At 44.9% G+C, this 13,029-nt stretch overlaps 1 protein-coding gene across 5 annotated transcripts in view; it reads right to left on the bottom strand.

Annotated features, from left to right (window-relative positions):
• Positions 1-819: 819 nt before the first annotated feature.
• RARS2 (arginyl-tRNA synthetase 2, mitochondrial) overlaps positions 820-13,029 on the bottom strand; it is a 39,707-nt gene continuing 27,497 nt past the window's right edge. For 3 of the 5 annotated variants that reach the window (XM_087775809.1, XM_087775807.1, XM_087775808.1), the window contains exons 14-20: positions 11,656-11,780; positions 7,465-7,532; positions 7,257-7,366; positions 6,115-6,210; positions 3,313-3,387; positions 2,358-2,421; positions 820-963 (exon numbers count right to left, since the gene is read on the bottom strand). In XM_087775809.1, coding sequence (XP_087631935.1) covers positions 877-963; positions 2,358-2,421; positions 3,313-3,387; positions 6,115-6,210; positions 7,257-7,366; positions 7,465-7,532; positions 11,656-11,780 — 625 coding nt within the window. In that variant the 3' untranslated portion in view covers positions 820-876. The other 2 variants (XM_087775810.1, XM_087775811.1) reach the window with 2 other exon arrangements.

The following is a 13,029-nucleotide window of genomic DNA, read 5'->3' as shown; positions in this document are numbered from 1 at the left end:
TGCATTGAGGGAAAACTGACTTTGGTGCATTTGGGCAACTCTTTTACGTTCAAAGCGGAGTCAAAAATGTGACCAAGTTTATATCCTCGTTAGATTCCTTCAGGCCCGAGTTAACCAGATGGGTTAAACACAGCAATGACAAACATGCTGATGTTCTGTTCCTTCCACACGGACGCTCCACCTCTCCCCAGCAGCGCGATGGCTCCGGGGTGCCAAGCAGCACCTGCCGTGTCCGACTGCGTGTAGGGCGCTGAGGGAGCTCCGCGGGTCCTGTTCCACCCGCTGGGCGGCGAACCCTCTTCTCCCGGACATCGCGTCGGCACGACAGAGGAATGGGTGAGGAACAGGATGTGGCAGAGGCGGCAGCTGGCCTTGGCTAACGTCACCGAAGGGGAGCGCAGTACAACGCACAGGGAAAAAAATTCTCCGGCATGGTGTGACTGCCGGGGCTTGTTACAGTACGCAGAGCAGCTGGGGCTGCCGTACCACTCGGCCTAAGTACACAATGGCCACGGCAGATGGGGAGAATGTTGATTGCTTAGGGCGGCCCAGTTAATACCACTTCCTCTACCAAAAGGATGTTATATTTACATGGCAAACACAGAGCAGTTCTCTCTCGTGGGAAACACCAGGCAGAGACTAGTGTCAAGCACACTGCTCCTACCGCGTGCCTGGGGAAAGCGATGGTGATGGCCCTGGCCTCCCCCAAATGGCTGTGCCATGCATGCTCTCCTGCAGGTGGTATGAGGGGGGCGTACAAACCTCCAAGAGCAGCCGGAGAGTTCCCAGACTGCATTAGCAATGACAGACAGGAGAGTATTCATATTAAAAAATCCTTTTACTAAGAGATGTGACTGTACGTTGCATACAGCCTCACTACATTTGAGTTACAGGTGTAATGCCAAGAAGTTTCATTCCGTTGGCTAGAACCGAGCGTGCAGCTTGAAAGAGACAGAGCCTTGCCTGGAAAACAAGAACAGCCGTCAGCTGGCGGTACTGCCCCAGAACAGGGCATAGCTCTCAGGACAGCGGTTAGGAGCAGCCTGTCGGAGGTGAGAACGCTGTGCAGCCTCTGTCCCCGTGCAGGGCGCTGGGATTCAGACATATGCATTATCGGAGTACTGAGTAACACACCAATGCCAGCAGGATTCACACCAGCTGTTGACAGCCCATCGCAGGGCCAACAGAGGGACACTTTTGTCCACAAAGGGAAGCTGGAAAAGGGCATCAGCCCAGTCTAGCGCTTTCAGGGCAGAGCAACCAGAGGAGATGCCCGCAAAAGAGCTAGCAGTGGCTAAAAAGCAAAAATCTTTCATGCACCACAGGCTCTTACAGCCTGAGGATACCGCTGGAATCCCTCTGCTCGCTGTGCCTGGGTTAGAGGCTGTCAAGCAACTATGGGCTGCTTTGAAAACATCACTCTTCCTTGTCAATGTCTTAGCTGTTACACAGCTGTTGGGGAAGGGTTCTATCAACCTTGCTCCAAAATATAGTTCTTGAAAGCTGTCATACTCTAAGGTATTTGAGTTTTTTGGGGGTTTTGGGGGGGGGGTTTTACAGGATAAGGAAGTGAAATTTTCCTTGTAGCTTGGCCTGTCAGTCTATCTTCAAAGGCAGGGATACCTACGGCATCTAAGCTCAAATACAGAGTGAAGCTCCATCAATTCCACCACATTTTTTCCCCCACAACACAGCTCAACACTTAAATGTGATTTCCTACCAAAATCAGATGGCTTTTGAGATAGATGAAAGAGAAAATAAGAACAGCAGTGTAATTAGTGTACCATTTACGGAGCAGTTAAGGGGTCAAACATTGCCTGGGAGATCAGTAGAAAATAATTTGCGACTATTTGGAACTGCACGTTAACAGTTGCCAGCCTCCACGCTTTAGCCAGAAAGGCAATACAGACAACTTAGGATATGTAGGTGGCACGAGGGAGGAGACAGAGTCGGTTATCTCCTAATTCTCTGTCTTCCCAACATAAGCACTAAAGGAAACCACCAGAAATTAACCAGCAAGTTAAATGCTCAAATATTTACTTTTAAAAAGTTCAGAAAGAAAGGCGATGAGAAAGAAGGGGGTTTGACTGGGTTCGGAGCGGTTGTCCTTATGGAGCATTCTTTTTTTTTGGGGAAGATCAGGCAGAGCAGCCCTGTTGCAGACGGCACAGCCGTGAGCACCAACCCCTGCCTCCTCAAAGCGTCGCCGCCCGCGGGACAGCCTGCCTGCTGGCTCGTTGGCCTGCGGGTGCGTATTCACCCACGCGGTTACGCAACCGGGCTGGCAAAGCCCTGACGGATCATTCCTCTGGGACGCCCTACACGGACTCCAGCCACGTAACAACGCCGTACCGTACCTGGGCTAGTTCAGGGGCGCTGCCTTTCACAGGAAGAGTTTTATGCGCCACGGCTGCGAGATGGCTGAAATGGAAGACACGGTGAGAGCGGTGAGAAAGCAGCAGCACTGGAAGAGCCAGAGCTGCAGCACGCCAGAGACTTCTTTCCAACAGCCTCTTTCACCTGGCTGAGGGAGGGCATGGTTTCCTGTAGCCTGCCTGCATGTTGTCAGGGCATGCCACCAACAACTTAATGCACGTAAAATAACCCCAAAACAAGTTCTCCACTCCTCCCTCCCCCCCCCCCCAAAAAAAACCAAACTGGTCTGGAAAGATCCTTGAGAGCCTGCCCTGTCATTCCCAAGGTGCATGACTCCCTATACAATTTTCCTTAACTTGTTAAAGCCTTCCCCATATGCAGGCTCTACAGCTTCCTCCAGCAAGTCTACTCCAGTGCTGCACTGCGCTGTCAGATCAGACAGGTCCCTGTGGGGACCCTCCCAGGAGGTCGCATACATAGGCAGTACGACGCACGGTAATAACATGCTTTGTCCAGCTCAACACATAGGCTGAGGTCAGTGGTTAAAAGGAGTTTGGACAAAATTTCCTAGCTGAAATGCTGAGATTTGAGAGCACAGTATCAGCTCAAATCTGCTCTTTAAGATACAATTAGTCCAGCATGATTTTGGGTTCAGACACTGGGTTACAGCCAAGTGATTCTTTTTTCTTGAAAGCAATTAGTTTCTGAGGAGGCTCCTGGCTCTTTTGTTCTTGGTTCCAACCTCGATCTCTACTATTTATTATATTATCTGCTATCCTACGTTACACCTTTCCTGTTCCACAGAAACTGTCCCACAAATTTACATCTTCCCACTATTTTTACTCTTCAAAGCAGCGCAGATGTGAGAGCTGCAGAGCCAGCTCGGGGAGACCCGTCCTTACCGGAGACGGACACCAGGATCAGCAATCACCTTACCTAAGTGTGAGGAGGTAGCTGACAATGTGCTTGGGTTGCAGATCCTGAGAAGATCTATACAGGACCTCATCGTACCTGTGACGAAAGGACGGGGCTGTTTGTTTGGTGTTAAAGTGGTACGAAGGCGTACTCAGATATAAGGCTCACCAGACTTGCTTCAGTCAGGACAAACACACAATCACAACTTCAGAATTAACAAAAATAATCTTCTGCCCCAGACCTAAGCCATGTAATTAGCACACAATTGATTATTGCTTCCTCGTTCACATATTATTGAAGGAGAGTGCTTCTGCTCCTCATCATGCAAACGCTGTAGATGGCAGAGCTCAGAGAGGCAGGCTACAGCAAAGAGAACACAAGAGCTATATTTGCTCCTGGAACATTATGTCTGGTTTTACATTTCAACACTAATTGTGAGTTCCCAGGAGCACAAAAACATGTATTAAATAACCAAGGCAGTCAAAATAGTCCCTTAGAGGATGTTGCCTTTAGTAAATGCAGCTTAGAATTTTAAGTAGCTGAAGGCAATCTTGTAACATTAGAAAAGACAAAAACAAAGTGGGTTTACATAATCCTGGAATCAAATCGACTCATGTAAGACAGTATTAAACTGGATAATACAGGCAAAGTCATGGAGATCCATGTTCTTTCTTCATGTGTTCTGCTGTCCACTTGTGCACATCCTCTTTTTCACAGCCTGCAAGAAGTTACCACCACCTCTGGGGCTGAACAGGTTTCAAATTCAAAGTGGGGAGTGGACCGCCCGGTCTTTGCCCAGCTCCCAGGCCTGTCGCCGCCAGCACGCCCAAGCCGAACTTCCCTGGGATCTGCCTTCTTCAACAGCAAGCTGCAGGAGAGGTGGGGAGAGCGCTCTGGTAACGAGGGCTCAGTGGCTGCCTAAGAGTTACAGCACCAGGGAGGGAGTGCTCCCCACTCCCTTGGCGGGTAAGCTACAAAAACACCTCTTAGGCCTGCATTCAGCAGCCCAGCACGCCCCGGGTGGCCACTGTTCAAACCGGGAAGGTCGCCACCTTTATACCCCTGTGCAGCAGATGTGAGAGGGAAAAAATCAGGGGAACCTCTGCATTGTCTCAGGGACAGCTTAGATACCAGCAGCCATTGGCCCCTCAGAGACAGCGACGTAGGTATAGAAAAATTAATTTAACAAGCACCATCAAACAGCCATTAATAAAGCTTCATGAAGGGGCCCTCTTTTGTTGACAACTTTGTTGCTTCATGAAGCTGCCATTTCAGTGTTGGCCTACGAGAAGCTGTTAAGATTATCGGTTCAATAAGTCCGCTTTTGCAGGGATATACATGCTACCTTCAATCTGTTATTCATTAGTCTGCAAAGTTACTGGTATTCAGAACTGGGCAGCTAATTTTACGGGCAAACGTTTGGTAGTTTTTCACACAGCAGACGCAGAGCCATGGGAAGCGGGCTTCTGACTGCTCAGGAGTGTTTATCATGGAAACTTTTCAAGAAGAATCTACTCATGGCAACTCAAAAGGAGGACTGAACAGCAACTGTTACTCCTGAAATCATGGGATATTCAAACGTAAGTTTTTTAGCCACTGAGTGCCTCGTCTAATGGATATCCTAAATACTGCTTTCTGCTGGAAGTAAAGGCCCCAGGAGATGTTTCATACAGATTCCATATAATGCCTGGCCACACTCAAAGGCCTTTGCAATAAGCAGACCTGAAGCTCGATAAAAACGAGAGCCCTGCAGTGGAGCAACAACGTCTGTTTGAAAATGGACACGTGTCTGTGATGCAGTGATCCCTGCAAATCAGCCTGAAATACATTAACCCTGTCAGTTTTCACATATAAGACAGGCAGCTATAGACTAATCTGATAAAAACCAAGAAATGACCCACGAGTTTTCTGTGAAATACAATTGCACTTGATTATAAATAAGACACTACTGGTCTTATTTAGAGTGCTGGCTGGTCTTGCTGTTGCTCAAGAGAGCATGTAGCATACGATAAACTGCAGGCAGACCTCTTGAAGCAATTACAGTTAATGGTAGGACTCCGCAACCTACAGTTGCAGGCTGAAAGCAGCCACCTGGGACTCTGGTACGACTTTCGGAAGTCTGAATTTTAAACAGATGCCCTGAAGAAGGCCTTGGTGTGGGCAAAGGAGTTAACGCTCTGGCACTGTGCAGTATGCAATGCGGTGTATAGGACCTCTCACTAGGAATTCTGAAAGCCTCAATTACTTCCAACTTCATCGCAGGCTGTGCAACACGGACAACTGCTTTGTCTCCGTATTTTAATTACACATCTATGAAATAATGAAAACAGAAACTGCTCAACATTAAGACTGAATTGACGAAGAACATTACTGCTATTAAAAGGTATTAGTTGTGCACGTTCAGTAGCTCTGAAGGGTGCTGAGCTACTGAATGTGCATGCACATACTCCATTTCACCTCACCCCGGAGAACTTCCTCTCTCCTTTCCCACATGACAAAAACAGAACAAGAGGGACCAAGCAAATTTGCGGCTAATATTTACATAAAGCTTAGCATATTTTTGTGAAGCCAAGAAATAATTAAGGGGCTTATGTACACAGAGTATGTTCCAAATATTGCTTTTTCCCTCATAAGGCTTCTAAAGTCCGTGAAGATTTCAAGTGAGGACTACTGTTGCAATCAGTATGGCCCAACAGCAAGCCACTGCCTGGAACAGCCATTTTTCTCTTATATTCGTGCAGTCTGTGCCTGCTCAACAGGCTGGCAGCAAATTCAGAAGTTTATATTAAGGGAACTGGTATTTGGAAAGAAAACTAGACAAACCTGAGAAGATGCTGAAGAACAGAGATGGCATCTGGCTCTTGCAAGCACGCCACATTAACGTCAGTTAGGTGCTCGTTCCCGTGCATCCGTTCTAAACTAAAATGTAAGAATGAAAAACAAATGTTGGATGAAAAACGCTTCTTAGCAAAGCTGAACAAGAAAAACAGTAATTCATGTTTTTAAGAAAAAAGGGTAGGCATCTTCTGCTCAAGCTGAATGGAACACTGAGACAGACTAGCTGACTTCAACCCAAGATAAAAAAATTAAAATTTGTGCCAGCCATTCAGTAACAACAGGATTAGAGATATCCATGGACAACAGCTCCAGAAGCTCACGCTAAAAGGACTAGGGAGGTAGTCAATACCCTAGTAATGGTACCCTAGTACCATCAATACCTCGATGATAAGGGAGTACAAGAGGAACAGATTACAGAAAGGGATCAGGCTTGCATGATCTTCTGAATACCATCACCCATTACCATTGCCTCAGACAGAATACCAGGTTGGTACGGACCTTTGGCCTGATCCAGGAAGGTATCTTACATGCTTTTATGAAAATACATATTGATGGCTGCATTAAAAATGCTCTGACAGATCACTATAATTGATAAAACTGTTCAAACTGGACTCCTCTGAAATCCTTTCAAAAGAACAATGAAACATGTCAGGTGTTTGACCTGAGTCAACAGGAAGGGGTCTGCTTTTAACCTTGGTTACCAACAGTGGGAAATAACAGAATGTTAAAAAAAAACCCCACTAGTTACAGTGGTAGCTAAAAACATCTAAGTTCTGTGATTTGGTACATTTTACAAGTACAGGCATTTTGGTTTTTACACCAGTTTCCTTAATCCTAGGGCCACCGTTGTTCATCACTGACACCAACCACACAGAGAGGCTGTTCCTAGAACTGAGAACGTACATAGACAGTTAGCTCAGCCCTATGGAAATGAGGTGGAAATGTCATTTTAATTGGCTTGCTCTTCTGGGAAGTCTCAGTGATTCCTATCGTAAACCCACACCTCTGCTGAAAAAGTGAACGTCATATTTAGGGAAGCAGTTAACACTACTACTTAACAAAGCAGTAAGTTAATAAGGGTAAAATACATGTCAAACTGTACTTCTGCATACCAACGCTCCTCTTACCTATGGAGTCTGGCATGGGTGTACTGCAAGAACACGCCTGTATCTCCACGACTTTGAAGAGCTCGATCCCAGCTAAACTGATAATCAGATGACAGAAGGCCCCGGAAGTCCTGGAACAATAAATGAATGTCACCTAGATATGGCTCTCCATCTCAATTTTAACTTTTCACAGAAGATGCAAACACCTCGGGAGGCAGCTCAGACTCACCTGAATTATTAGTGCTGCAAGACCAACTTTCTCTGCTGTCTCCATAGGGTCTTCTGTCTCTTTGGTTGCTGAAGAGAAACAGAGGAAAAGAAATCCTAAGTCTGTAGTAGCATAACAACTCCTTTCCTCAGACTTGGAGACGCCAATAAAACAGCGTCTTCTAAAACTGTGAACTAGCAATATGGAAATTGTCAGGATGCATACAGCAAGAAGTCCAGGATATAAATCTTTCTTAAAAGTTGAGATACAGCTGTTTCAGATGGGCTTTTTCCCACTTCCCCTAGTATGCGTAATGCAGATTTTTAAGTTCAGAAGGTTCATTACAACAGGCTAGATAGCCTGCACTGAATTCCTCTTCACAATTCAGACAGCCAATCTCTAAGATCAGGAAGAGAATGACGAGGCAATTCAGATTTTGTTTAAAAACTGATAAAAACCTCCAAGTGATATGGAGGCATAAATAGTCCAAGAACAATTGTTCCAATGGCTAATGGAGCATTCGGATGTACATTTAGGCAGTATTCACACCACCCACTGTAGGTACCTAAATTGACTATATTCAGAGAATCATAGAATGGTTTGGGTTGGAAGGGACTTTTAAAGATCATCCAGTCCAAGTCCCCTGCCATGGGCCGAGACATCTTCAACTATATCAGGTTGCTCAAAGCCTCATCCAACCTGGCCTTGAATACTTCCCGGGATAAGGCATCCACAACTTCTCTGGGCAACCTGTTCCAGTGTCTCACCACCCTCATCATAAAAAATGTCTTCCTTCCAACCTAAACCTACCCTCTTTCAGTTTAAAACTGTTGTCCTTTGCCCTGTCACTACAGGCCCTGGTAAAAAAGTCTTTCTCTGTCTTTCTTATGAGCTCCCTTCATATAATGAAAGGCCACAATAACAACATCTCCCTGGAGCCTTCTCTTTTCCAGGCTGAACAACCCCAACTCTCTCAGCCTTTCTTCAAACGGAGGTGTTCCAGCCCTCTCATCATTTTTGTGGCCCTCCTCTGGACCCACTCCCACAGGTCCATGTCCCTCCTGTGCTGAGGACCCCAGAGCTGGACGCAGTACTCCAGGTGGCGTCTCACCAGAGCAGAGGGGCAGAATCACCTCCCTCGCCCTGCTGGCCACGCTTCTTTTGATGCAGCCCAGGATACAACTGGCTTTCAGGTCTGCAAGCACACTTTGCTGGCTCATGTCCAATTTTTCATCCATCAGTACCCCCAAGTCCCTCTCCTCAGGGCTGCTCTCAACCCATTCATCCCCCAGTCTGCACCGATACCAGTGACTGCCTCGACCCAGATGAAGGACCCTGCACTTGGCCTTGTTGAACCTCATGACATTCACACAGGCCCACTCCTCAAGCCTGTCTAGGTCCCTCTGGATGGCATCCAGTCCCTCAAGTGAATCAACTGCAGCACTCAGCTTGGTGTCATCTGCAAACTTACTGAGGGTGCACTCAATCCCACTGTCCACATCATTGATGAAGATATTAAACACTGTTGGTCCCAGTATGGACCCTTGAGGGACACCACTTGTTACTGGTTTCCACCTTGGACATTGAGCCAGTGACATATAACTCTTTGGACATGGCCATCCAGTTCCTTATCCATCTAACAGTCCATCCATTAAATTGGTATCTCTCCAGTTTAGAGGTAAGAATGTCATGGGGGACCGTACCAAAGGCCTTACAGAAGTCCAGGTAGATGACATCCATAGCTCTTGCCTTGTCCACTGATGCAGTCACTCCATCATAGAAGGCCGCTAGATTAGTCAGGCAGGATTTGACCTTCTCCCTGGGTACACATGACAAGAACCTCTCCAAAGCTCCTCTAACTAAATAGACTGAACTTAAGCTATCATTACAAAACCTAATTAATCTGGAAGAGTCTAAGAGAGAATGTCCTCACAACAGCTGCAGAGACATGTCTGCAAAGCTATTTCCAGCTTTTTCACAACTCAAGTGATACTCTTCAGCAGACAAGCAGCATGCTGTTGTGTACAGAAATTCAGTGAAGGGCCTGTTTCATTCCCTGTCTCACAGGGAAGTTCACAGGGCCAAGCTGATGCTCCAGTTCATCGGAAGTACAGTAAACTTGCCCATGTAACAGCTTTTTAGATGCTGGATCTTCTGGGAAATCAATTACTTGTGTTTGGACCCACAACCTTGCCTAGTAAAAAGGTGATGCTTTTGACATACGTAACACTTTCTATCTTTAAACTCAGATCACGGTGCACTCTACCAGGGTCTCCTCTTCCTGTTTGTCTCTACCGGAGAGAAAGGAGGATTCCTATCATAGTCTTTCACAAGGCAAATCTGTTCCACTTTAGCAAGGGCCAAGTCCATGTTTTTGTTGTGGTATATGTAATCTATTAAATTTGCAGAGTTCAGCTTACAATTTCCCGCCCCAGCTGATTTCCCACTAACTGCAGAATATGGAGAATTCAGCTGGTCTCTTATGGTACCACTTAAGCTGAAACAGTTTCGCAGTAGTTTTAGTATACTTAGATTTCTGTCTTTTGCTTTGATATTCCTTTGTGGCAGGTCAGCAAAGCCAACTGAGACAACTTTGAGTAGTTCACACTACTCATACCTTTGCTATTTACCAAATTCATAAAGGATTAGGCTTGAGAAGTGTGGGGATAATTCATAGCCCTGAGAAGTCTCAGACTGGCTATTCATTCACAAAGACAAATAGGTTTAGATTACATTATTACATTTCATAACTGAGATTTGTTTCAAAACAGAACAACTGTCTCAGAATTCAGGCTTTTGTTTAGATGTTTGATGAGACACAGACAAAGCTATCTAGGAGAAAGTAAAGCAGCAAAGGAAATAATAGGCATTATAAAGAAGATTTACGTGGACTGCAGGATTCATTGACATGAGTAGAAAAAGGATGCCAATATCAGAAACTTAAATAGCAGAACTGTGTACAGTTAATAGCAAAGAAAGAGTTTATACAAAGGTATTTAACTAACCAGCTCCACACAGGCATGATTTTTAAAGCTAGCATTGGCTGTTAGATGCCCAGCTCCCAAAATCTTTTCAATGGCAGTGAGGCATTTTGATGCCACACACAAGTGTGTAGTATCTTCCACTGTGTATCCAAACACTTTTCAAACATTGAAGACATTGCTATGAGTCAAGGATTTAAGATTTCTAATTTAAGAAATGGGAAGGAAGGCAGGAATTCAGACATAAGGGGGAAAATTTCTACAAGCACAGGTAGGATTTAGGATCTAATGGATAAGCTCTGGGGAATGCTGCAGTGCCGTCTGAACACATTACTACTTTTAGCTGTTCTTTCGCCTACTGCCTGTGCAATGGAACATGGGTCTGTTCCTCTGCTGTGTCATTCAGTCCAGCACAGAATTAAGTTTGCTTTGCACTCAGCTACAATACTGACCTTTAAACTGAAGCTTTAAGCTCCATTCCTCTCTGCAGTAAAACTGGTTTAAATCTACCATTCCGCCTGGCCCCCCTTCTCCTTGTCCACTTTACAAGCAAAATTATCTGGATTAAAAAAGCTGAGGAGGCAGAGCAAGGAAGATGCACACTACTTAACCTGATGAGTTCATTGATTCAATTCAGCACCTAACTCCAGAAAGCACAAGAGGGGGGCAGCATTTCATCGGGAACTGCTTGAATCTTGACTGGGTCAAGACAAAACAGCTTCAGAGCCACAGCCCGAGGTGCAGGCAAACATCCCCTTCAGCAGATTCTGCTGCACAGCAGTGACCTCCTGGGGACTCTGGAAATAGTCATGAGGCTGGGAGGATGACAAAGCAGTAGTTGCAGAAAGCTACAGTCAATCATGCCAGAGAAAACCGTCAGAGCTACAAATCCTTTAGATGAAATCTGACTGTTGCCTGAACTCTGGCCCCAACCCCACTATTGACTAGCTTCTCCCTCCAGAAAAAAGGAACTGTTGTCCCCCAAAGGCAGGTACTTCCTTCCCAGCACAAAAGCATGATGAAATAATTTCACTGAATGTTAAAATTTGCAAATCTGTGATTTAGGGAAGTTTTAACATTGTTTATATTATGGGAGGTATAAAAAGTGCACAGATCAGGGCATACCACTGTGATTAGTCTGATGCAGGGAAAAGTGAAGGGTAGAAAAGATGACATGTTTTTGATCAACACAGAACATCAAAAGAAATTAATAAGACCTGAAATAGCTAACTTTTTGCAGAAGCCATGTTTTGTAACATCCTTGAGCGAACTTCATTTAAAACATCTTCCAGGAAAATTACTTCTCCTCTCCGAGTCTTCATTCCTTGAACTAGTCCAAAAGACACATGCTGGCACCTGTGTTGAAAAGCAGCAGGACCTAAAATTACATTTTAATCAAGAGAAATGTTTGCAGTGTTTGTTCAGAGCCGGATTCTTACCCAGAAACAGCAATAAACAGCTGAATAAATAGTACTCCAACGTGGGAAGCTTGGTGATATAATCGGTAACTCTCATTTCAGCAACCAAAGCTCCACACTTATTATATAATGGGAAAATTATGATCAGAATTATGATAACCTGGTCATTTGCGTGCTCTTGGGAACCTCTCTTGCTACTAGCTTTAGTACAGAGGACTCAATGCAATAAATTGCAATAAATTGAGGAGAGGCAGGATTGTGACAGATCAAATTACTGTGGCAACACAGATCTGTTAATAACATTAGAAAGGGAGTTATAATAATTCTATTGTGGCCACATTAAACTAAAAGTGTAATTAATCTTTGCTAATATTAAAACATTCATTGCTTCTGCTTACAATAATCCCAAGCATTATTCTGGATCCATAACCTACGGTAATTTTAGTGCAACTTTAAGTACTGTGAAAGGAGGCAGACTAATATTCCTGAAGGCTAAAATTCTATATTTAACCATAAAAGACATGCAGTCTGTCAGAGAGGAGTATGATTTAGTCTGTGGATCCATTATTGACCTTTGCTCAGATTGCTAACAAGACTGGTAATTACAATGAGTAACAGCGGGGATACATTTCCCTGCAATAGATATTTCAAGCCTGAAGCATGATTCAAACTCAGATTCAGATCTCTACTAAAATACCGTACTCCAAGAAGTAATCGTTTAATATGTGATCACACAATATCCCAGAAGCTACGCCATAAAACCTCTGAAAGATTGTTTCTCTTTTTCCCATTTTTACATCAAGCAGTTATGAAAGACCTGTTAAATGAGAGACAGAGTTGTTTTTCACATCCTGAACACGCAGCGATGTCTCCCTTCACAAACAAAGCGGACCAGCAGGAACAGACATATAGAGCGAAAAGGTTAGTGCCGAGGACCTGAGGCCCACACTGCACACAATTCTGAGGGGTTTGTTTCTTTATTTTTTCCTCCTTATTGGACCAGCACTAGTTGGATCCTACAGGCCAAATGTCTGCTTGCACTCTGGAGTTCATTAGTTGCACACCAGCAACACATCTTGTAGCTTAGTTTCATCCAAAATGCCTACATAATGTGCTACCGTGTGGTGGCAGGTGGACACAATCAGGAGATTCTCTTCAAAAGAACACTCCACTGAAATGCCAATGTA

This window comes from Nipponia nippon, unplaced genomic scaffold (genome assembly GCF_047370975.1).
Source record: "Nipponia nippon isolate SJK-2023a ecotype South Korea unplaced genomic scaffold, ASM4737097v1 scaffold_4, whole genome shotgun sequence".
Taxonomy (NCBI): Eukaryota; Metazoa; Chordata; class Aves; order Pelecaniformes; family Threskiornithidae; genus Nipponia; species Nipponia nippon.
The sequence above is the reverse complement of the archived record's forward strand: the minus strand, read 5'-3'. Positions and strand labels throughout refer to the sequence as shown.